At 34.7% G+C, this 25,873-nt stretch overlaps 2 protein-coding genes and 1 pseudogene across 2 annotated transcripts in view; 2 read left to right on the top strand and 1 right to left on the bottom strand.

The window, feature by feature from the left end:
• LOC150103115 (xaa-Arg dipeptidase-like) overlaps positions 1–25,873 on the top strand; it is a 238,885-nt gene that overhangs the window by 27,277 nt on the left and 185,735 nt on the right. The window lies entirely within an intron of this gene.
• LOC150103118 (U4 spliceosomal RNA) lies at positions 14–128 on the top strand (annotated as a pseudogene).
• On the bottom strand, positions 10,826–13,797 carry LOC150103117 (uncharacterized). The gene is made up of 3 exons (XM_090398098.1): positions 13,707–13,797; positions 13,351–13,388; positions 10,826–11,236 (listed from the first exon to the last, which is right to left on the bottom strand). Exons 1-3 carry the CDS (start codon positions 13,795–13,797, stop codon positions 10,826–10,828), a joined length of 540 nt encoding a protein of 179 aa, XP_090254224.1.

Here is a 25,873-nt window from a genome sequence, read left to right as displayed (position 1 = left end):
GTAACAAATATATCAATGCTGTGGCCAATGAAGTTTAACTGAGGCTCGGCCATTGCTAATAATAATAATAACACGAGTACGCTCTCTTAAGGTTTTTGCCTTAAGGGAGCAATTTGAGTCTCCGGGGAAGGTGTTCTCCGGCACGGCCCGCTGAGGGGCTTTGTCGGTGAATGCTTTTCTTCGGAATATGAGCGGTTCTGCTCTGTGGTGGTAGGTGGAAGGCCATCACTGAGTGGAGCCACCGCTGAGATGGAGATGGACGGTCTTTCGCCCACGATTGAGTGGCCTAGACATCGTCCGAATTTTTTGAGATGCCTTTACCTTGGCAATGCTGTAACTAATGAAGTTTTAACTGAGGCTCGGCTATTGCCATTACCCAGCCATGACTAGAGCTTTTAGCTCAATAACACCCCATCCACACAGATTTTCTTCATTCAGGTGACGGGATAAAGAGTCAAGGACTCAGGCCATCGCCCAGTTCTTTTAAGAACTGCAGCCAAACATATGACTCATTTCAGGATGTGGTCACTGAACTTCCCCCCCCCCCCCTGGTTATTAATGGTTAAGTTAAGCTTAACCGGAATTATAGCTGATATATGTGATCAGACTCATGACTATTTATGTTTTAATTGCAGTTTGATCTCATGTATTAGTCAGATATACTTCAAATATTAAATTAAAAAAAAAAAAAAGATGAGACAGTTGGGTCGCGTCTATCGAATTCCTTTTCACATCACTGCGTTTTCTTTATATCAGAAATTTTTGTGTGAATTATTTGTCAGATTTAATACTTATAGTAAAATTATATACAAATGATAAAATGCAGTTTTATTTATATATAAGAAAAAAAAATAGAAGGATAAAATTAGGTACAATACTTACTTTTCATATCTCTTTTACGACTGAATGGGACAAGAAAAAGAATATGAGCGGAAGCCAAAAATTATTGAAAAGCTAACAATGCTCTCTACCTACCATTATTTAGGACCAATCCATTGTTGTTCTAAAAAAGGAGAGCTAAAGTGTTACATCAACACCGTTATTTTAATAGTGCATTATTTCTAAAAGTTTCAATGTGCTTAACAATCATTATGGCACGATAAAATCAATACCTTTTCTCGTTTTTCAGTGGTTTACATGCGTAATATAAACTCGCTAACTAGGTTACCGAGATAACCTACCTCTAACCAGGGGAAATCACTACGGCTACTAAAAACGATCTTGAGTAAGTGTAGTTTTTCTTTTTAGCCGACATTTTGTTTTTTTGGCGGCAGAAAAGGTACCTGTCTCCCTAAACCTCTTTAAAATAGCATTAGCAGTACCCAAATTAAAACCACACTCATTGGCAATTTGAGTCGTGGATATGTGCTGAGAAAGAGTTGACATTCGTAGTCGACACTACGAGTGTCAGCTTGTTTACACTATTAAAAAAAGCACAATACTATTAATAAACATCGTAGAGACGATTAAAACACGCAGCACTCGACCACAAAATAGTGGAATAAAACCAAAACTAAAAGTAGTAAACCAAAACCAAACTATTGTAAAGTGGAAAAAAAAAAATCAAACCAAAAACTTTATGAAAATTCGAATTAATTTGTTCGTTGCGTCCTTAGGTAGACAAATAAGGTGAATGACTGTCAGCATGGGATTTTAAGAAAAAATAATCATTCATAAAACACTTTTAGGATTGATTATTTTTTCTTATCCATCAAATAAAATCACCGAAATTAATATCTACGCCTTGCAGTCAAGAAACAGTTATTTACATCCATTAGAAGTGATAATACAATAAATAATATAATACATAACTTACGAATAAGTAAGCATTGTACACTTGGGGGAAAAAAGAGAAAAAAAAAAAGGATTTCTGATGACATTTCATCACAGACATTTCATTGACATTTTTAAATGATTCCTAGTATATACGGAATATCCTTTCAGTTCAATTGACAAGTACCGCCATCTATTAGATATTCTCGCATTTCATTTAATAATACAATCAATTCATGGTAGATCAATCAAGTATTGTAGAAACACATCAATTTTAAAAGAGACAGATTATAAAATTATGTACTTCACTTTAACGATTATATATATATATATAAATTAAACGTTATTGGACACTTTGTGTAGAAAAGTAAATGATCTTAATTTATGTGTATTATGTGCATCCTATCATTTGACGGATGTAGAAAAATTTAAATCCACTTTAACGTTTTATAAGTGAAATAACTATTAAAATTGCTTTGAAAGTAAAAATATCATATTTTGACAGAGTTATTTTAATATTCTTATTTTAAATATATACGTATTTAAATTAAAAAAATAAGTTAAAATGTTTTTATTCAAATTTCTTTGGCTTTTTATTTGATTATTGTGGCTTATTAAGTACACCTAATAATATTTTATATATTTTATTATAAATAAATAAAGAAAAATTATGAGTGTAGATAGAATGAATCAATCGACCGTGAGATGTGGTGATTGATTCATTCAATCCAATACCCTTGGAGGGTAATGGATGGCAGTGCTGTAGCCAATGAAGTTCTAACTGAGGTTCGGCTATTGCTGTTACCCTCCTGCCATGATCAGAGCTTTAATTGCTCAATAACACCTTATCCCTACACTGTCCTCTACAGATAACGGGGAATATGAAAAGCATTCTTGCTTCGCCCCTTTAAGCCAGTCCTTATTATAAGGTCTATAAGAATGAGTGTAGATATCTTCTAGCCCATTCAGGGCGAGCAATTAGCTCATAAACTTTCTCAACTCACAGTGTCTATTAAGATAGCTGGGAATATGAAAAGCTTTTGCTTCACCCGTTAAGTCAGTATTTTAATAATTTTATATATATATTATTTATTATATTATATTATTTTCCTCAAAAGTCCACAGGATTATCTTTACCTGCTCGGGACACCTGATAAATCTCTACTCTTTCTCCATCTGTGTTTTAACACACTTTAAATTATTGAAATGGAAAAACAGCTAAATCAGACAATATTCGAGGAGGTATATAAAGAATTTATATACCTCCTCGTAAATGACCTAAACATCCTCCCTAAAGAACAGTTTGGTTTTAGGCAACACCATAGTACTACTCAGCAAATCCACAGAATTGTCGAATACATCACCACCAGCTACAACTGGCGCCAGTGCACAGGAGCTGTTTTCCTAGACTTATCCAAAGCATTTGACAAAATCTGGCATTTTCGACTCCTGCACAAACTTATCTCAGCCGGTACCTCACTAAAAATGGTTCATCTAATCCACTCATATCTTCAGAATAGATCAATGCAAGTTAAAATCAATGATTCTGCATCGTCCCAGCGCCATGTCCTTGCTGGAGTGCCGCAGGAATCTCTACTGGCTCCATTGCTGTTTTCCGTATACATGTCAGACATCCCGCACAATCCGATGACTTCCGTTTTGGCCCTGTATGAGGACGATACGGCAATATTAACGAGATCTCTCAGACCCCATTTCATTACCAGAAGCTTCAAGAAAACTTTCTGAAGCTGGAAGGTTGGTTTTCCAAGTGGAGATTGGAAGTCAACCCCCAGAAAAGCTCAGCCGTTCTTTTCTCAAAAAGGCCAATGTCTCCTGCAGGAGATGTGTTACTATTCAATACTAAAATTCCCTGGCAGTCAGAAACAAATTACCTGGGTGTAATTCTCGACAAAAAGCTATCTTTCAACCAACACATCAAATCTGCGGGCACAAAGGCATTTAAAGACATAGTTCCGATCTATCAGCTAATTAATAGAAAGAGCAAGCTCAGCAACAGAATCAAATTGCAGCTATACCAGTTGACGATTCGTCCTATAACCACCTATGCCTCTCTGGCCTGGAGCCACACCTCTAATACTAACATTATTACGATACAGGGAGTGCAGAATAAGTGCTTGAGAATGATTCCGAACGCCCCGTGGTTTGTTAGAAACAATCAACTTCATAGAGATGCAAATATTCCCTATATTTTCTCTTTTCTACAATCCTTAGCATCGAAGTTTTTCTTAAAGACGTCCACACACCCTAACGATTTGGTTCAGCAAGCTGCAGCATACGAGGCAACGGACATATTCAAATATAGAAGACCAAAACTATATTAGCATCCCATAGCGATGCATAATCTCCATGCCCATTCAGGGCGAGCAAACTGCTCATAAAGTTTAACCTCACTGTAACCGCAACAGATAGCGGGGATTATGAAAAGCATCTTGCTTCACCCCTAAAGACATAAATGTCAATTGTCAATGAGTGTAAATGACAGAAATAGGTTGGATGAAACCCTGGGAAGGTAATGGATGGCAATGCTGTAGCCAATGAAGTTCTAACTGAGGATCGGCTATTGCTGTTACCCTCCTGCCATGATCAGAGCTTTAATAGCTCAATAACACCTTATCCATACACTGTCCTCTACAGATAACGGGGAAGATGAAAAGCATTCTTGCTTCGCCCCTTTAAGCCAGTCCTTATAAGGGCTATGAATGTAAATTTTAAATATTTTAAATAAAAAAAAAAGTCTGGCTGATATGTATATGTATCAGCTGATTTCTGGTATATCTTAGCAGGTGTGTTTTAATCTGATCAATTTCGGATGCGATTGGACAGAGCTGAGCCTCTGGAATAGGAACAGCATATCCTGTATGTTTGTCTCCAGAGTCTCAACTTTGTCCAATCATATTCGAAATTGATATATGCTGTATGATCTACCGGACAATAATAGCGACTCGTGGTTTAAGTAGCCTATGCTGTCTAGTAGATCATTATATAACTGACAGCAATATTAATTATAACAACTCAATTATACAGTTAATTGAAAGGACTAGCGGGAAGCGTGCTTTCATGATTCTGAAGACCTTCATATCGTGATCTCTTACATATGGACTCGATTTAAAAATCCTGTAATGACTTTTCGTTTTCCAACAAGATGGTCTTTTTTTTTTTTTTTTTTTTTTTTTGCCGGAACTTTCTGTAAATCGTCCAGTAGCCGTCTTTCAGTTAGTAAGCTGTGATTGTCGTTGGTAGTTGATTTCTTATGAGAACCGAGGCTTTGAATCTACTTGTGCGTGGTTTAGGATGGAATTTTCCCATCTTAACCTTATTTACCCGACCTAGAAGTCTATTTGAATCAGGTAAAAAATAGTAAGTAATAAGGGCATTTTATTAATTCATAGCTCAGCCTACCCACGTGACTAATACGTGCATTGACTTCAACAACCTTTCGTGGTGGGAAATGCACAATACACAGAGCCTACTGGGTACTCCTACCGGTCAAGCTGGGTATTAATATTAAAGAAATTAACTTTTTTTCTTTTAATTTTTGAAAACAGCAGAGCTGATTGGTTCTTTAAAAGTTGAAATAACCCGAGTATTTAATCAAGGGGAAAATAACCCACATTGCTTTTCTAAAAGGCGTAACTGCGATACTAAAACAGTCCTTTTCCGTCCAATCTGAGCCAGACTGTCTGGTGAATGCCTGGTATGCTGTATCATTCAATTCAACACATTGTAGAATCCATGGCAAACCGCATTTGTGCCGTAATTCGGGCTAAAGGAGGTCCAACGCGGTGTAAATAAATGTTTATAATTCAGTGGTCAGTATGTGCACTGCAATAATTCTTGTGACGTATTCTTTCCACCATCCTTTCACTCCAACACCACTTTCTCTTCTGAATCCGTTCTCAATACAGATATAACTCGAATCCTATTCTTGTGTAACTTTCTTGGAAGCAAACTATGAAATGTGTGCTCCATTCAAAATTCGTGCCCCACAGCTCCAATCTTGATTTTCTGCAAGTCAGTTTGAAGAAACAAGTGGCTTGAGATGAAAACTTTGTCTTCATTCTCTGTCTAAACTAAAGCATGCAACAATTGCAAAACAGCTATCCATCAAAAAAATAAAAAATAAATAAATAAATAAAATAAAACAAAATAAAGAAAGAAAGAAAAAGAAATTGCTTCGAATGAGTTAAACGCAGAAAACTTGCCTCTTTTACAAATGTTAAGATGCACTCAAGTGGCTTACAAAGTCTATTGAGTGAGTAATTTCTGTCAATCTCTGATTCCATCTCTCTCATCCAGATGGCACTGCTGTAATAAGAATTAAGACAAAGCTGATAATCTTTTTCTGTGGACTTTCGTCGAAAATACACCAGAAGACTCAAAATAAAAAGTGCTTTGGCTGATGATATATCCCGAAATTGTACTCAATACCCACGAACTGTACTCATAAAAGATGTGTACGCTTTAGACACAGTATCCGTCCTACATCACCTATTAACTTTTATTATCAGTTGGGATCTATCTCACCTGGAAGCAAACTTCTATCTCTATTAAAAAAAAAAGATATAAAAGTCTACCAAAAACTATCACCCCCGTTATCCTTGCCTTTGTCCCCTCTAAAACAGTGAGCAGATCTCCTAGATGACATTACTAATCTTGAACACCTGCCATGAAAAGATTTAGGAGAGATCCTATAGTCTTCATAATTTCCAAAGCATTTGAACTGTTCCTTAACTGTTCTATCCCTTGTAACCAACTAACCAGTTTTCTTTCTCATTGTTCGCTGCATGTCCAATGAGAATTGGGAAACAACTTTTTCTCTTCGGATTTCTCTGACAATACAGCTGTGCAATCACTTACCCTCCTGCTTCTCTATAACCTTCTATCAAGGAACTCTGGTCCTACCCATAGTTTTGCTAATGATGGTGTGCTCCACTCTATTCTTCCTCATTTGACAAGCCTTATAATGCTGATACATTCCAATTCAAGATCTTCTACATTGGTTGTATAAACATTGATCTCCATACGCTTTGTCTCTAGGATTCAGACCACATGGGCATCTTCAAAGTTACCAAAATATAGTTCGTTTCCTTCTAAAAAAAAAGAAAAAATCTCCAGTGCATATCCCCCTTAAGTTTAATGCTACTTAACTGACCAGTTAAATTGGGAATGCGATGATACAAATGCATCATGTATTCTGTTTAAAACGCTACATTACGAGTAGAATGCTGTTTTCACATCAGGTTAGCTAATCTGTATCCCCCCCCCCACCGCTCAAATTGAAGAAATTAATAATACTTCAAGTATTATTAATTTCCAAAAAAAAATGCTTCCAACACCTTTTTTTAAATTTACTTTTCGAAATTAAATATAAGCATATGAACAATGCGTAAATTTATATTTATAGGCTTATCAGGTGTTGTGCTAAAAGTTGCAGACTCAAATTGTTCGAAAAAATGCATGGGTGTTGTACGCTTTCGTGTATGGCAGGGGTTCTCAAACTTTTTAAATTTTGTACCACATAAATAAGAATCAAAAAATATATGCACCACCATAAAAGCATTTCCCAATTAAAAATCAATACATCCCAAATGGAGTGTTTATAATCAAAGAATAAAACATTTTAAATTTATATTATTTATTTATGTTCGTAAATGAAACTTTTACATTATAATGAAATATAGTAAATGATGGGTAATGAATACATTTTTCTGAACATTTATTTAAATATTTTGTGTAAAAATCGTACCACCAAAAATAACGTAATGTACCATTAGTGGTACATGTACCACTAATGGTACATTACGTTATTAATGCTACTATTAAGTTTGTAAACTTAAACTGTGGTACATGTACCATACATGTACCACTAATGGTACATGTACCACAGTTTGAGAAACGATGGTGTATATTTTAGGTATGATAAAAAATTGGATTGATATAATCTCTGCGTTAAATGCAGGTAATTAATTTGACAGTATAAATGTTAAGCTGTCAAAATATGATTCGTTCTAATCAAGTAAAAAACAAGAAAGGCTTCAGCCTTTTTAAAGTTTAAAACTATGAAGTAAAATATTTCTCTTCCAAATTATCCTTAATACAAAGAATAAGAGAAAATTAGGAGTGAAATTTTCTTTCACTCTTTGTCCTTTTTTTTTAAGATTTTCATCTGCTGTTAGTTTGTATTATTTTGCTTACATTTTTCTATTCTTCAAGGAATTTTGAAAGAAAAAAAAACATTGATTCATTTTGTGATATACAACCTTCTTGAAGTAAATAGTTCTTAAGTTCTTAAAAGAACTGGGCGATGGCCTGAGTCCTTGACTCTTTATCCCGTCATCTGAATGAAGAAAATCTGTGTGGATGGGGTGTTATTGAGCTAAAAGCTCTAGTCATGGCTGGATAACGGCAATAGCCGAGCCTCAGTTAAAACTTCATTGGCTACAGCATTGCCATTTGTTACCCTGAAAGTCCTAAAAAGGACTTCGCAAATTCTAATATTCTAATACCTTGGAGTAAATAAGATCAATAACATTACTGACAGGATGGGTGAAGCACAAGTGCTTTTCATATTCGCCTTTATCTGTAATGAGAGTTGTTTGGGAATGAGAGGCTTGTGAGCAGTTAAGCTCGCCCTCTGAGGGCAGTTGTGTTAGCTATGATCGGTTGAGAGAAGAATAGCCTTCGGTCTTTTGTGTTTGTAGTAATCAGTCTCATTGTAATTGACAACTTGTACGATCAGTTGGTTTGTAGGTGAACTTGACTTCACGAAGAATATTTCTGCAAGATTACGAAGAAAGGGGGGAAATGTATGGAATGCTGGTTTTCTCGGTGAATCTGTGAATTTCTGACGAACCACGGTGCATCCAGGATCATCCTAAGGCATTTGTTTTGGATTCTCTGTAATTTTGAAATGTTTGATCTTGAAGTGTGACTCCATGCTGGTGAGGCGTAGGTAATGACTGGACGTATTACCACCCGGTAAAGAAGCAATTTATTATGTAGGTTCAATTTGCTCTTGCGGTTGATCAATGGGTAGAGCTGTGCTATTGTTTTGGAAGATTTGGAGCCAATGAGATTGATGTGTTTGTTGAAAAGGAGTTTCTTATCCATTAATACTCCAAGATAGGTCTCTGATTGCCATGGGATCTTTTGACCAGAGAGCTTGGAGTAAATAAATTTTAATTTTTTAATTATATATTTTTTCAATTTTAATTTTTATTTGGTTTATATTGTGGTTTCAATATTGTTCATCTTGTCTATAGTATTTTTCAGATTGCCAAAAACGAATCAGAGTATGTTAATGCCTTCCAAGCTGTTGTTAATAATTATCTAATCTATTATTGACTTTAATCCTCTGGAATCCGTTTATATTTATGGATATTCCACGTGATATACGATATATTTTTTCGCGAAAAATGTATTTGTTATCTCTTATACACAATGATGAAAAATCTTCCGGTTTCTGGCATTTTGATTTTAATGTTGGCCAGCAATGTAGGGAATATTTTGCTTCCCCATTCCCAATGCAATTATCAAATTATTATTTATATTGTTCTAGGACATATAATTACCAGTACTGCCATTGAGCCTCTGAAATTTCGATCTCATGTTGATATTCTTTCACGTTTATGAACGATAGCTCTTAGATTCGAATTTTCATTATGTCGTTTTTACGTCTTGGATTCCTTTCGTTTTTCTTGATTTCAGTTATTATTGCTATGTTGATCTTATTAATATCATTTAATTGCGTGTTGAGTAGTTTTGTTTCTTTTCTATTTCTATAAGCAGCGATATTTAGGATATTCATTGTACCTAATCGTTTGTCTTATTCTTATTGTTTTTTTTTCCCTCGTTAATTTGTCTGTTTATCTTTTGAATGCGTTGCGTTTATATTTTTCACAAGAAAAAGAGATTACCAGCCTCCAACCTAAAAGACTGGGGCACTCTCTCTTTCTATTAGTATTTCCGCATTCTCTTGATCTGTCCGGCAACTTCATTTTCTAATTTGTATTCGTCATTGTTTCTTCTGTTATTATTAGGAAATAGCCAACCCACCCTAAAAACTTAAAAATCATTTCAGACCATCTACACCTACTATATTTAGATTTAGAAATAACTAATCAAGCAAAAAGAATAAAAAACAAGAAAGGCTGCAGCCTTTTTAAAGTTTAAAATTATGAAGTAAAATATTCCTCTTCCGAGGTAAAAAAAAAAATCCTTAATACAAAGAATGAAAGAAAATTAGGAGTGAAATTTATTTCGTTGTAGTCTAAAAGTAATTCACCACCCAAGAAGTGTTCTCGAATTGTCCGTTTTTTTTATAAGAAATTAATTGTAATATTCGAATATTAAATATTTAAAGGTGTATTAGATATTTTCATTACTTTATTTTTCAAAAAATGGATTAAATTAAACAATTAAAATATATAGTAATTAATATATATTTTATATTATTATTTCTAACAGAAATAAGATATATTTTTTATAAATCTTGTAAAAATAGTAGGATTGTAGCAGCTTCCGTCTGCTATATTCTATTTCACAAACCTTTTTATAGATAAAGTGAGGAATACCAATAATTCACTTGATTGTCATATTTTAAATTAACTGGCATGTTTAACAAATGTCCACCTTAACATTTTCAGTTTAACCAAGCTTGGAAACTATTTGTGAAATTATAGTAAGGAATAACTGTGCAAACTAATGTATGCAAAGTAAAAGGAAATAACAAACAAGCGTAACTAACTTTATACTTTATTAAGTTATTATATTCCTAATAATTATTCTTCACTGCAAAGTAAACTGAAATCATCTTACGAATTCTGAACTAAAATATTTCGGTTATTATATCTAAAACAGACGGACGAAACAGCAAGCAAAATTTTATAAAATCAAACTCTTTTCCATACCGTATAAAATAAAAATATTCATGTTCGCTATTAAATTTACAACATGTGCACATAGATGGCGCCACAATAATCCAGCAGTTAAAAACACTACTCTGATACACTTTTTCAAACTTTAGTGCGCCTTAACCAACAAATTGTCTACCAGGTAAGATTGCTGGAAGTCGAATTCCACTTGTACGAAGAGCTTCCGCACGTTGAATGTCTTCTTCGCTGAGAAATGGAACCTCTGGACCTCTTCCTAAATTAGAGTTCAGATAGAAGAAATCTGCCGAACTCCCACATGGAATGGAATCTTCGGGGAAAGCGCAAGAGAACGTCAGCTGGTTGAACACCGTTTGGTTACCGCAGAAAAAACTCCATTGTTCCGGCTGCACCGCGCCGTTTTCGAAGAAATGAGAACTACACACGTGGAATATCTGACAGTTGTTATCGATGTCCGCATAGTAGCCGTCATTCACGCAAACAAAAGTGGTGCGAACTGGGCCTACAATGAGCTCGGCCCCATCTGGAAGAGCATAAGCCTCACGCTTGGTCTGAAATAAAAAAAATAAAAAAAAAGATTCTAATAATAATAAATATTCATTAAAAGTATGTTTTGAATCTCTTAAGATAGGAAGATGGTTTTAATCGTTTAATCCAGTATCTTATTGAAAAAATCATCAGCATTCAATGGTCAGAATAGGAAATAACACATCGAATCGTTTCTTAAAAGAACTGGGAGATGGACTGAGTCCTTGACTCTTTATCCCGTCATCTGAATGAAATAAATCTGTGTGGATGGAGTGTTATTGAGCTAAAAGCTCTAGTCATAGCTGGGTAACGGCAATAGCCGAGCCTCAGTTAAAACTTCATTGGCTACAGCATTGCCATTCGTTACCCTGGAAGTCCTAAAAAGGACCTTTTCTCTTGGGTCTTACCCTGATCATCGAAACGTTTCTTAAAGTTCTTAAAAGAACTGGGCGATGGACTGAGTCCTTGACTCTTTATCCCGTCATCTGAATGAAGAAAATCTGTGTGGAAGGGGTGTTATTGAGCTAAAAAGCTCTAGTCATGGCTGGGTAACGGCAATAGCCTCAGTTAAAACTTCATTGGCTACAGTATTGCCATTTGTTACCCTGGAAGTCCTAAAAAGGCATCGAAACGTTCCTTATCCTTATAAGGACTGGCTTAAAGGGGCGAAGCAAGAATGCTTTTCATATTCCCCGTTATCTGTAGAGGACAGTGTAGGGATAAGGTGTTATTGAGCTATTAAAGCTCTGATCATGGCAGGAGGGTAACAGCAATAGCCGAGCCTCAGTTAGAACTTCATTGGCTACAGCATTGCCATGCATTATCCTCCAACGGTAATGGATTGAATGAATCAATCCAAGAAGCATCCAACCGCATCGAAACGTTTTTCACAGCGATAAATTAATAAATAAAATAGTTGATATAAATGAAATGGTGTCACTGATAAACTAGAAATAAATAAATGAAAATTAGAAAAAAATTAAATTGCTATCAAAATTATTATTATTATTATTATTATTGTGTAGTTATAAAAAGTATAGTTATTATTCCTTAACTTATTTCAAATAAATATTGACTTGAGAAAAATTGTAAGGTATAACTTTTTAACTTAACGGAATGTTAAAATTGCAGGGCTATGTTGTAAACTACTTCAGTGACTACTTAGCAGTTTTTCATAGTTTTAAGAGATACGTTGAAGGATTCTCAAGTAAAATATTTCGTGAAAGAAATAAGAATGAATCATATGTGAGGTTACTAACGTGCTCACTACTGCCCCCTAGGGAATATTTTGGAAATCTGTACTTGAGTTTTTTGTTTTTTTTTAATTCCAACACTTTATTTTATAAATATAATACAATTTAATCCTTTGTAATCTAGGAAAAAAAAACAGAAAAAAACCTGACTTTTTTTTCACTAGATGTCAACCAAACGGATTTTTTTGGCATAAAAAAGGTTGTATTAAATCACATTTTTCGTTATTCTAGCATATTGCATTTGGTACAATTGTTCAAATAAAATTTGTTTAATCCGTAAAACTTTTAATAAGATCCGCAGTTAAATTTATCTAATAATAATAAATATAATAAATTGAAATTAATTTCTTTTAAAATATTTCCATACATTTAACTATGAAAATATTTATATTTATGGAAGTGTTTATATATATATATATATATATATATATATATATATGTGTGTGTGTGTGTGGAAATATTGAAGTATTTATTCAAGCATGATGTTAGAGGAAAAAAGGCTTAAAATTCAGCGAAATTTAGGGATATTTTCCATCAGTTATTTCCTTCTGCCCTAACAAACGCTCGCATTCTTATGCTTTGCTACTATGCCATGACATCATCTCAAGCAATCACATGACTATCCAACTGCGCATTTTTTTAGAGCATCTTATAAAGTTGACGAATAAGCATTTTACAAAAATTCAGTTAAAGTATGACGATTTTGAAAGAGTCAAAATTCTGTTTTAAGATTTCCACCTTTAGGAAAAAGTTGGCATTGGGGTGGACAGCTGGTTTCGCGCAGCCCAACAGAACGTCAGTTTTATTTATTTATATAAACAAATGCATTTGAATGTTGCAAGACAAAATATCTTAATGTGGAACGTAGACACGATTATACTTACCCTCGAAGCTGCTGCAACCAAGGCGAGGCCATAACACACTGAAAGAAAGAAGAAAAAATTATTTTATTTTTTGGTTTCTTTTTCTTTCTCGTGATTATTCCATTGATTAAGATAAACTGGAAGAATTACTTTTAGACATAAAAATAGATCCGGACAATTCAATCTTATATATTAGTGTTATTTATAATTAGTACGCGAGAAGTGACTTAAAATGCCTCGGCTACCTAATATCCTCCCTTAATAATGGCAATATGACTTGTCTGTTGTCATCTAGATCTTTTAATGGCTGTTATGTCCCACATCCAGTGTCAGCGCCCTAACCCAAGTATTGAGCTTTCTATCTAGGATGGTAATACCTAGTAATGATCCTTCCATTTTCCTCTGGCTATAATCCCCAACTTGTTGGTCATTTTTAGTCAAATTCCACGTCACACTTCCATGTGTCATGACTTGAAGTATGCAACTCTCGAATATTTGTCCTTTAAAGCAAATTGGAATGTCCCCTTTGAGTGCTTCAAGGTGTTTTCCAAAGGCTATCCAACCAAGTTGAAGTCTACGTGTAATTTCTTCTTCACATCCTCCCTCTACTATGATGTTTTGTCCTAGGTAAACGTAGGAGAATACTATATTAATTTCCTGGTGTTCCGTATGTACTGGGTTTATATTTAATCTCTTCTTTTTACTTTATGCATGCAGTATGTAATAACAAATAAAATTTATAACCAAAACAAAAGAAATTAAGCACTGAGAAAATTTTTAAATATACTGATCTGCATTTAGTGTGGGCAGAAATAGATGATAAGGACTTTAACTATATGAAATATTCAGATTATATCATCCTTATTTCGGAAACCAAAAACAATTTTGTTTAGCAAAATACTTAATGGCGAGATTTTCACAGAATGTCCAACTATGGAATGGGATAGAAACTAATATTAACAAGACCAGGCAATGAGAATACGAAGTGGATGTGAGAGATATTCTCCAAGTAAAATCGCGGAAAACTATAAAAACAGGTCGACAAGATGTTATATATAGGATAAGCAATTTCACAAATTCTCAGCAACTTAGAATCTATCCCACATTGAAAAAGAATTGGTTGGTGAAAATTTGAATAAACAAAATAAAATACGTGAATAACAAAAAGGCGTTTCCATAACACAACCAAAATTTCAGTTCTACCAAAAGTGGAAATAAATAAATAAATAAATAAATAAAATAAAACTCCAAGTATGGACATGTTCAAAGTAGATCACATGAAAGATATCCATGAATAGTTCAAGGCAGAGGATTCCTTGAGAGGTCAAGGGAAAGTTGGATCATGGGACGGAGTGAAAATACTGGATGCTTTATCTCATTATTAATAAAAGAAATGATGAGAACAAACATCGACATGGTGTAGCTATAATAGTAGATGAAGAAATCACTAAATCAGTAATAAATTGGATTCCATTTTCTGAAAGGATAATGCTGTTACAACTTAAGGGAAACCCCGTTAACATAAATATCATCCAAGCTTATGCACCCACACCTAAAAGAGATTAAAAACCTAACAAAGAAACATGATATAAACATAGTGATGGGTGACTTCAATGCAAAAGTGGGAAGAGGGGGTGATGGAGAAATTGTTGGCGAACATGGCTTAGGCACCAGAAATGACAGAGGAGATCGCCTAGTCCAATTCTGTCAGGAAGAAGATCTAACAATAGCAAATACCTAGTTAAACTTCCACCCAGAAGACTGTACACTTGGAAATCGCCTCAAGATAACCAACATAATATTGTCAGAAATCAAATTGATTACATACTGATAAATAAAAGATTCCACAATAGTATAAAGAGTGCAAAGACTTTTCTTGGAGCAGATATCTCATCAGACCACAATCCCATAGTTGCAGAAGTACGTCTTAGATTAAAATCAGCTAAAAAATCACAAAAGAAGAAAAAGAAAATTGATGTAGAAAAACTGAAAGACCCAAACATAAATAAAAGTGCCAAGACACAGCTTATCCTGCGATTACAACAGATTAGCATAGAAGAAAATAAAAGTGTGGAATCTCTTTGGAATAGCTTAAAGAATGCCATCGTAACCACAAGTATTGAAGAAGTAGGTTATGTGAATATATAAAACAACAGGAATGGATGACAGATGAGATTCTTTCTCTTATTGATACAAGAAGAATGTACAGAAACAAAGACCTAGCCAGATATACAGGAACACACAACATCATCAAGAAAAAAAAAATAAAAGAAGCCAAGGAAAATTGGATGAAAAATTTATGTACTGAAATTGAACTGCTTCAGAAGAAACATGATAATTTCAATCTGTATAAGAAAATCAACGAAATTTCCAGAAAACTCAGGAAAAAGCAAATAGTGTCTCTAAGAGACGAAAATGGAAAAATAGTTCTAGAAGAAGAGAATAAAGCACAGATTTGGATAAAATATGTAACAGAACTTTTCAATGATACTATACAGAAGTCTATAAATATAAAAGATAACATTCAAGGACCAGCAATCATGAAATGCGAAATAGAGAATGCTATACGAACAAGTAAAACAGGAAACGCCAGTGGACCAGATGGTGTGCAAACAGAATTTTTAAAATTAATAGAACCAGATAACATCAAACTTCTTGAAAAACTATTTGATAAAATATATGCAAGTGATGAATTTCCATCAGATTGGCTCAAATCTACATTTATCACTATCCGAAAGAAACCCAAAGCGAATTCCTGTGGTGACTTCCAACTTATTAGTCTAATTAGCCAAACATTAAAAATATTTAATGTTTGGCTCATTAGACTAATGAGCTCATTAGAAAAAGTGAAGAAACTCTAAGTGAAACACAATTCGGCTTTCGGAATGGTTTTGGTACTAGAGAGGCCCTTTTCTGTACCCAAATACAGAAATCTGTCTTTACGTGTTTCATAGATTTTGAAAAAGCATTCGACAAAGCAGACACACTAACTTAATAGAAGTCCTTCAACAAATAAGGCTAGACGAACAAGACATAAGACTAATAACAAATCTGTATTGGAATCAGTCAGCTACTGTTCAATTAGACAACATCACCACCAGTGATATTAACATCAAAAGAGGAGTGAGACAAGGATTGTGTGCTCTTACCACTCCTGTTCAACATATACGCAGAGGTAATCTCTAAAAAAGCATTGGAAGAATGTCCAGAGGGAATCACAATAAATGGAAAGATTGTTAACAACCTACGATATGCAGATGACGCCGTGCTAATTGCAGATAACATTATGGATCTCCAAAAACTCATTGACAGAGTATACATAGAAAGCCAAAGAATGGGAATAAATATAAACATCAACAAGACAAAATACATGATCATCAGCAAACATCTAGCCTCATCAATGAAACTGACACTCAATGGGGAAAATTATCGGTCAAGTGTCAAGATATATCTTGGTCGCTGGCTTAATGAACGGTGGGATCCAGAAATAGATATAAAGACAAGGATTGAAGTTACACGGCAGTCCTTCATGAAAATGAGAACACTATTCTGCAATAAAGACCTAAACATGGAAGTCAGATGCCGAATTCTGAAATGCTACGTGTGGTCTATTCTGCTCTATGGAGTTGAAACATGGACATTAAGGGCGACAACCATCAAGAAAATCGAAGCCGTTGAGATGTAGCTATACAGAAGAATGCTAAAGATATCATGGACATAAAAAATTACCAATGAAGATGTCTTAAAATCCATTGGCAAAGCTAAACATCTTGTACAAATAATCAAGAAACGAAAAACATCATATCTTGGCCACATCATGAGAAACAGCAAATACCAACTTCTACAAACTATTTTGGTAGGAAGAATTGGTGGCAAAGGAACTAGAGAAAGAAAAAGACTATCATGGTTTGACAACATCAAGACGTGGACAGGACAGAGCAGTGCACAACTGCTCAGATTAGCACAAGAGCGCAGTTTGTTCGCCAAGATGGTCGCTGACCTTCGATAGAAGATAGCACAATAATAAGAAGAAGAATAAAATAAACTTCTAAAGGGTAATACATGAAAATGGCCAAATGAGATAAGATATTTATAAAACTGAAATACGAGGGTGGTCTGAAAAGTTCTCAGCCTCGACCATAGATGGCAATATACTATCGGCAAGATTTTTTTTTCTAAGTTGGCACATCTGTCATAAGTATCCATGTGAAATTGCAACTCATTCTATCAAGTAGTTTGTTTTATACAGCTGTCTGAAGCAAAAGTGTTGTCTGTATCCCTTGAAATGGATAAAATTGAGAATCGTGCGGTTATAAAAGTCTTTGTAAAAGAAAGTTTAATGCCCAAAGAAATTCATTCGGAGTTCATAAACGTTTACGGGCACTCTTCTCCTTCAATCGAATTATTCCGGTTTTGTGACCACATGTTTATTAAAAAAACTGTTTTTTAAAACTAATCTTCAGGGGGAAAAGATAACTAAAAGTTTAAAGTGCAAACTACAAGAAATTGCGAAAATTAGTTCATTTGTTGGTATTATGAACATCAAGCAAGTTCGTTAAAAACCGAATAGCAGATCTACACAATAATGCGTGTTAGCTGAAACAATGCTATTTGATGGCGCGTTCTGTGGTTCACGTTCACTCCGAGGTCTGAACTGGGTAAATTTTTGATAAACGCTGACCAAACTTGATTTAAAATCAAACCCTGATTTTTGTTGCATTGCGTAGGAATTTTAATCCTATTTGCTGCCTCTTTGAATTTTCTTGTGAAACAGTTTTTATCAATGTAGGACATGTTTGTTCTGTCCCAGAGTACATCATGACCGGTAGAAGTGTTTGTTGGTTTTCTTTCATTTATTACTATAAGGATGTCTAGGAAAAGGAAGTTTGTTTTATTTTCTTCTAGTTCCAGAGTACATTTTATGTTAGGATGTAAGTTATTAAGATAGTCTTTAAATGCGGTCAGTTCTAGTGTTGTTCCTGTGAAATGCCAAGCCAGATACTTGTGTTCACTCTTTTTTTTTGTACGTCCTTTTGATGTTCGCTCATGCGGATTTCTCCCCGTCTGGCCTACGTAGCAGATGCCACAGGAACAGTGAATATTATTAAACCCCTGGTTTTTTTCATTGGGTGATGTGGGGGTTTCGGAGGATGAAGAGATTTTGATATTTTTTCAAGTGGCAGGGAAGTCACTTTGATGTTGTACTTGTAGAGAAGTTTGGCTAATTTATCTGTGACGTTCTTGATATAAGGAAGGGGTGACTGCGTTCTTGAAATCTTGTTTATTTAAGTTTCTTGTAGGTGCTGTATTGAGAATTTTCTTAATTGTCTTAGTTTTGAAACCATTCAGTTATAGGATCTGTGTTAAGTATTGTACTTCTTTTTTCCGCTTTTCTTCTGTACTAGGGATGCTGTATGCTTTGTCCCTTAAGGTTTTTATTAGGCCTATTTTTTGCTTGGGGTGGTGGTGGTGTGAGGTAGCATGAGGGAATCTTCCCGTGTTTGTTAGTTTTCTATAAATGGAGAACGACAATCTACATTTTCTTTCATTTGTTTCTATAAGGATGTCTAGGAAAGGAAGTTTTTTATTTTCTTCTAGTTCCAGAGTAAATTTTATGTTAAGATAGTTTTTAAATGCAGTCAGTTCTAGTGATGTTCCTTGCCAAATGATGAGGATATCGTCCACATAGCGGAGCCAAATTTTTGGTTTGATGTGCCACTTTTGTAGACCATTATTTTCAAAATTTTCCGTATAGAGGTTTGGTAGAGCTGGTGAGAGGTGTGAACCCATTGTTAGTCCTTCTTTTTGTTCCCAGAGTTTGTCTTGGTAAAAGAAGAAAGTGTTTTTTATGCAATGTTCGTAGAGCTCTACAATGTCCGGTGGGAAGAGATTTTTTAGGATGTTTACTGTTTCATTTCTTGGAATAACATACAATCACTATCGCATACAATAAAGCTACAATGGTGTCCGAAAAGAAAAAACACATCCTAATTAAAAAAAAACAAAATTTCAATTCCCTTCTAAAAGAAAAAGAAAAGAAAAGGAAACATCTAGACCACTCCAAAGTTAATCTCTCCTCGACAGTTTTAACGAGAGATGAAACTAATCCTCTTTTGAAAGGCTTTAGTTTAGCTGTAACGCCACGACAAGTCCTGAAAATTGATATCATAGCCCAAATTGAAAAAGGAATAAGAAATGTACCAGGAGATGTAGCAGAGCTGATTCGAATTCAAAACACAGCACTACTATTAAATTGCAAATTACCACCAAAAAAACCTACGAAAAACAGAATTCGCAGCCCTTAATAAACTCAAATCAGACAAAAACGTAGTCATAATAAAAGCATACAAAGGCAATGCAACAGTGATTTTAAACTCAGAAGATTATAACGAAAAAATGAAACGCCTTCGTGAAGATCCCAACACCTACGCAGCATTAGACAGAGACCCCACTTGGCGAACTCGCAACAAAACCAATGACCTTATCAAGAATATACCAAATTGGTCTGAGGAACTAAAAAAAGAAATTTACAATCAAAACACCCACTAGTTCCTAGAATATATGGAGTTCTTACAATTCATAAACGAGATATACCACCAAGACCGAAAGTAGACGGACGGGACTCCCCTACCTCAAATCTGGCAAAGCACCTTACAAACTTGATTTTACCACATATAAGAAAAACACTATCGTTCATTAAGAACAGAACAGACTTCATAAATAAAGTAAAAGATATACACATAGATCTTTCAGACATATTAGCGAGTTTAGATGTGGTCAGCCTTTTACAAAGATTTCAACAAAAATAAAACTGATTTTGTGCGTCGATTTTATTACTATGGATGAGACTTGGATTCACCATTACACACCAGAATCCAAACAGCGGGCAAAAGCCGGTTGTTCAGCGCCAAAGAAGACATAGTCGGTTCCATCAGCAGGAAAGGTCATGGCATCGGTATTTTGGGATGCTAAAGGCATTTTGTTTATTAATTACCTTGAAATAAGTAAACAATAACCGGGGAATATTATTCCGATCTTTTAACCAGACTAGATGAAAAAATTCGTGAGAAAAGACTTGGTTTGCAGAAGAAAAAAATCATCTTTCATCAGAATAATGCACCTGCCCACAAAGGTGTTTTGGCAATGGGAAAATTAAGGGATCTGCACTATGAATTGTTGAGACATCCGCCCTGTTCCACAGATTTGGCTCCCTCTGACTTCGATCTCTTCCTAAAACGAAAACAAAATTATAAAAATAATTTTGAAATTATAAATTCGTTTTTTCATTGTTAGGCCAAGAACTTTCCAGACCACCCTCGTAAATGGAAAAGAATATAAGTCTTTGTCCTTCTTCAAAACGTCTAGGAAAAAAACCTGAGACTCGAACTACGTCTAGAATGCGAGGAGTTTTTATAAGGGCTCTTTATAACGGAAGGCGAGTCTTCTTGCTGAGGAAGGTTCCCCCTTCGAAAAAAAAAAAACAGTTTTTTCATTCCTCAAACCAGCCGAAGAACACACGTTACTAATACATTGGCTTTACAACGTTAGTTACTCAAGCCACAATTCCGATCAAATTAAACCAACTCAAACTTTGCAAATCTATATGAATTACGGATCCAATGCTATGTTATGATATGTCGAATTAACTTTACATTTTCCTAATGGTGTCACCTCAGAACCGCGAAGCTTCTTCAAGGACTAATTAAGGAAACAAATCTGACATCAATACAAAATTCCCACTGGCGCATATCACCGTGTAACCTCTCTAAGGTAAGTTGGTTTGGGAGAAGTTACAATAATATTCAAACACAAGTAATTATAAAGGTATGTATTTCTTAGTATTTGCATTGTAATAAACTACAAACATAGGATTTTTTTAAATTATTGAATGAATTTTAGCATACGAATCCAAATGTACATACAGTAGACCCAAACCTTTCCATCTCCTCTTCCACTGCGTGTTAGACTCGATGACCTTGTTGGGTTTTATTTCTTCTTCTTCGTCTATGATCTCTTATGCTTTTAAGCGTCGAGATTTTGCCAAAGAGATTTCCATGCTGTCCTGTCCAAGGTTTGTTGTTTTGCTTCTTTCCAATTAATTCCCTTCTTTTCCAAATTTTCTTTAATTTCATTTTGCCAAACTTTCCTGCGTCTGCCTATGTTTCTTTTTCCTATTTTCTGGCTTTCGTATACAGTTTTTGCTATTCTTCCTTCTTCCATTCGATTGAGATGTCCAAACCATCTCATTTGGGCTTGTGTTATGAATTGATTCAGAGGCAGCTTGAAGGCTGTCTCTTATGGTTTGATTTCTTATTCGGTCTAGTCTTGTTTTTTGTGCCACTTTCCTGAGATATTTCATTTCAGTTGTTTGTAGTTTATTTGTGTTTCCTGTTGTTAAACACCAAGACTCACAACTGTATGTTAATGTTGGTAGAAACACTGAACGGTACACTGCCATTTTGGTATTTTGGGTGACTTCTTTCTTATCTAGGAGTGGGCCTTTCATTGCATAGAATAGCTTCGTTCCCCCTCTTATCCTGTTGTTAATTTCTGTGTCTAGTCTACCATCTTCTTGTATATATGATCCCAAGTATTTAAAGGAGTGGACTTGTTCCAGTTGGTGATTCTCTATTTTTATTGTGTGTTTTTGTTGATTTTTAGATATGGTCATTGTTTTAGTTTTATTTATATTTATGGTCATATTCCTTTTCTTTGTTTCTTCATGCCAAATGTTGATATTGTACTGCAGATCTTCAGCTGTATTTGCTAGAATCACTACATCATCTGCAAAAGCCATGTGTGAAATCCTAGTTTCTTTCAGTTTCCTGTATCCTAAGTGGAACTTTTTGTTTTTGTTTGGCATGCCTTTAAAATTTCATCCATTACTACGATGAAGAGAAGAGGGCTGAGGATACAGCCTTGCCTCACTCCTACATTCGTTTCAAATTCTTTTGATCTATTATTACAGGTTCTTACATAATTTCTATTACTTTTCTAGAGGCTTTGTATGGCTGCTATTAAGTTATCTTGTATCTTGTTTTTCTTTAATGTTTGCCATATTAAGTGTCTGGGAACTCGGTCAAAGGCCTTTTGAAAATCTATAAAACATGAATGTAGTTCTTTTCCATATTCCAATGTTTTCTCTGATATTTGTCTAAGACTGAAGATAAGATCCTGTGTGCTTCTATTTATTCGAAAGCCATACTGCATTTCATCCAGCGTGTCCTCTATTTGATTCCTGAGCCTCGCTTCTAAAATGCAGGTATATAATTTTCCTTGAATGCTTAAAAGCGAAATTCCTCTATGGTTTTCACATTTGCGGTTGTCTCCTTTCTTAAATATAGGGATTATTACTGCTACTTCCCAGTCTTTGGGAATAATTTTCTTTTTCCATACAACATTGAATAGGTGTAAAAGAAATTTTATGGCTTTCGTTCCTAAATTCTTTACCATTTCTGGTGTTATTTGGTCATGGCCTGCTGATTTGCCCAGTTTTATTTTATTTATTGCTGCTAACAGTTCATTTGCATGAATTTCGTCACTCTGATCTTCTATTTTGCTTGTGTGTCTTGCTCTTAGGGTTCTATTTTTTCCGTGTCCTGCATCTTCCAATAATTCTTGAAAGTACTGTTTCCATCTTTCCATGATGTCTTCGGAATTTGTGAGTAACTTTCCATCCTTATGTTTGATAAACTAGGTTTTATTTTTAAGTGTAAAATGTCCCATCTGCATGGTGCATTATGGCTATCAGTTGCGGGCGGGTAGCAAAACATACTTCTGGTCAGTTTGTCTATCGTGCGGGATGAAAAACCCAAGTTTCCGGGGTTAAAACTGCCAGATCCATATGATACCTAATAGTTCGCTTAGGTCAGTGTTACCCAAAGGTAGAACTTTTAAACCGAATGTGCCTCTACGCATGTATCGACTGACTTCCGTCAAATCCGCGTCTGATTGAGTGTATATCCACCTCAACTTGTGAAACCAACACGATTAAACATGTATACATGCACTCACTGGCAGTGAAATAACTCTGGCAATTGAATATACGAATGATTCCGAAATTTAACGAAGAGTTCCGATCTTGTACTTAGAATTATTTAAATTTAAATTTATACTTTTAATACAAACAGTCCAAATCATTCGTCTGGAACTCAATCTTGCCGTCAACAGACGCAGACCTAATAGAGGGGGAGAGGAGGTAATACGATAATACGAAGACAAAAATATTAGTAAAAAAAGTAATAAAAAATGGGGGGAGGGATATTCTCTTACTCTCTAAAGATCTTTTGCTTACCCCTTGAGAATACGCGTCCTTTTGGGAAACACTTGGCTTAGATGGTTTATACTTTTCTAACTAGAAAAAGACGTCTTCCTTGATCCTCTGATGTTCCGATAAAAATACTGTCATTTAAAAACAAATTAAAGCCTTTCTAGGTGAAAACATCCAATCTTGTGCTTAATAAATATTGTCGATGTCTCTCTTGATAACACTTTATATAAAGTCGGTACGATTTCTGCAAATTATGGCCGTAACATCGCGATGATACGTGGAACTAAAATTCTTTGATCTGGTAGACAAAATGATTGGAATTTATTGAATAGCTTTTCATATATAAATTCTGCTTCTTTCGACGATTTGGAAGAAATCTGTTGTTGAAGGGATACAAAAGTAACTTACCTAATACGCAGAAAGTCCTCATCTGGATTCTAGAAGAACCTGGAAGACATCAAACAGAACTATAAGAGAATAAAAATGTCATAGCAAAAGGTTAAGACACTACAATTGAAAACATTGAAGTTCGTTTCACAAGCCATTCAGAATGTGTATTTATATTAGTGACTATTAGTTTATTTTCTTCCTTAAACTCATCTCTTAAAATATTAGGGTAGACTGTATTTGTCTTTACTTTTGAAAAGACGAATAACCTGTTCAATTCGTCTCATGCATTTATAATTCTATAGTTTGATCAATAAAGGTGTGTTTCTTTGAAACCGTTTTTTTTTTTCCCCCAAATATTTTAGGTCAATAGAACCTTCGTATTTACTGAATAAGAGAAATAAACATTGAGAGAATATGTCGGTAGAATTTATTTTCTCTGACCCACTTGTAAATATTGACTACGAACTCAGCCCCAGTTGGATATCATTGATCTGCTACAAACACAAAGAGGTCCTGTGTCCTACTTTGCAACTAACATTCATGTTTCGACGTTTAGGAAAATTTTAAATAAATTCAGTTTTATTTTTTCTTTTTCAAGAAATGGAGAGAAAGAGAGAGAGAAAAAAAACTGAAATGAATGCATTTTCGTCTCTCGTATTTCAAAGATATTCTTTCACAGTTGTTGCAAGAGTGATTTTGAGAACAAAGTATCATAGAGAATTTTGTAGTACTTTATGTTGTTTACACACCTATCATCATCATTAAGTTCCTGATATGTAACCTCAAGGAGAGTACAGGACGAAGAGTTACATCATTACTAACTTCCTATCTACACTTTTCCTCCAACTCAATCTATTACCTGTCAAGACTCCGACATTATCAGATCTTGTATTTCTATCTTTCTTCTAAGGCACTTTTTATTGTATCAATCGACCTATATCTTGGTCTTTCTCCTGTCTTCTTGACAAAGAATACCATTTAGCTAATCTTTCCTCTCCCATTCTGTTTAAGTGACCATACCACCTGAGATTAGCTCTGCTAACGCATTCCTGGATGCTGACAATGTCAAGTTCTTTCCTAATATCCTCGTTTTTAATATGATATTGCCATTGATGCCAACTGTTCACGCCTCTAATCTTTCTCAGGACTCTCATATCTGTGGTCTCTAGTCTTTATTCAAATATTTTTCTTCTGACCCAGTTCTCAGATCCATAAGTTAAACCTGGTTTGAACACTGTCTTGTATAAGCTAATTTAGTGTTCCGACTAATTTCTCTCTTATTTCATATGAATTTATTCAGTTGACTGCCTACCATACCAGCTTTGTTGATTCTGTCGTCTATTTCCATATTTAATTTACCATCTTCACTAAAAATCGTCCTAAGTAGCTGAAATGTTTTATTTGTTCTATAGGTTCTCCATTCACAATGCAGTTGATATTTTCAGTGCTTCTACCTATTTTCATTGTCTTTGTCTTGTTATTGCGGACCATCATAGCAAATGTATTACAACAGTTTTTCAATTTAGTCAGGAAATTTTGCGGACTTGTAGCAGATTTATTTAGAAGTATGACATCATCTGCATAAAGTAAAGAGCTAAGATTAACATCTCTTATTTTGATATCATGTTTAATACCACTTTCCTTCATAATGTGATCCATATAGATAATGAATAACAGAGGGGATAATGTACATCCTTGTCTCACACCAGATTTGATATTAAACCATCTTCCTGTACTTCCTCCACCTCTAACTGCTGACTTACAACTCAAATAAAGACTAAGTATTGCTTGATATAATTCCCCATTGACACCACATAACTGTAGCGTTTCGAAAATCTTCTCTCTTGGCACCTTGTCATATGCCTTTTCCAGATCTACGAAACT

The sequence above is a fragment of the Typopeltis vanoorti genome, chromosome 9 (genome assembly GCF_054136105.1).
Source record: "Typopeltis vanoorti isolate ZY-2024b chromosome 9, IOZ_Tvanoo_1.0, whole genome shotgun sequence".
Lineage (NCBI taxonomy): Eukaryota > Metazoa > Arthropoda > Arachnida > Uropygi > Thelyphonidae > Typopeltis > Typopeltis vanoorti.
The sequence above is the reverse complement of the archived record's forward strand: the minus strand, read 5'-3'. Positions and strand labels throughout refer to the sequence as shown.

What these genes read in the sequence shown, in the direction of transcription:
- LOC150103117 (XM_090398098.1), bottom strand. Translation starts at nt 13,797, where the DNA reads ATGACACATGGAAGTGTGACGTGGAATTTGACTAAAAATGACCAACAA. An exon ending in AATGGAAGGATCATTACTAG is followed by an intron (nt 13,389 to 13,706) that starts GTATTACCATCC and finishes TCTTTCTTTCAG; the next exon opens with TGTGTTATGGCCTCGCCTTG. An exon ending in TGGTTGCAGCAGCTTCGAGG is followed by an intron (nt 11,237 to 13,350) that starts GTAAGTATAATC and finishes TTTTTATTTCAG; the next exon opens with ACCAAGCGTGAGGCTTATGC.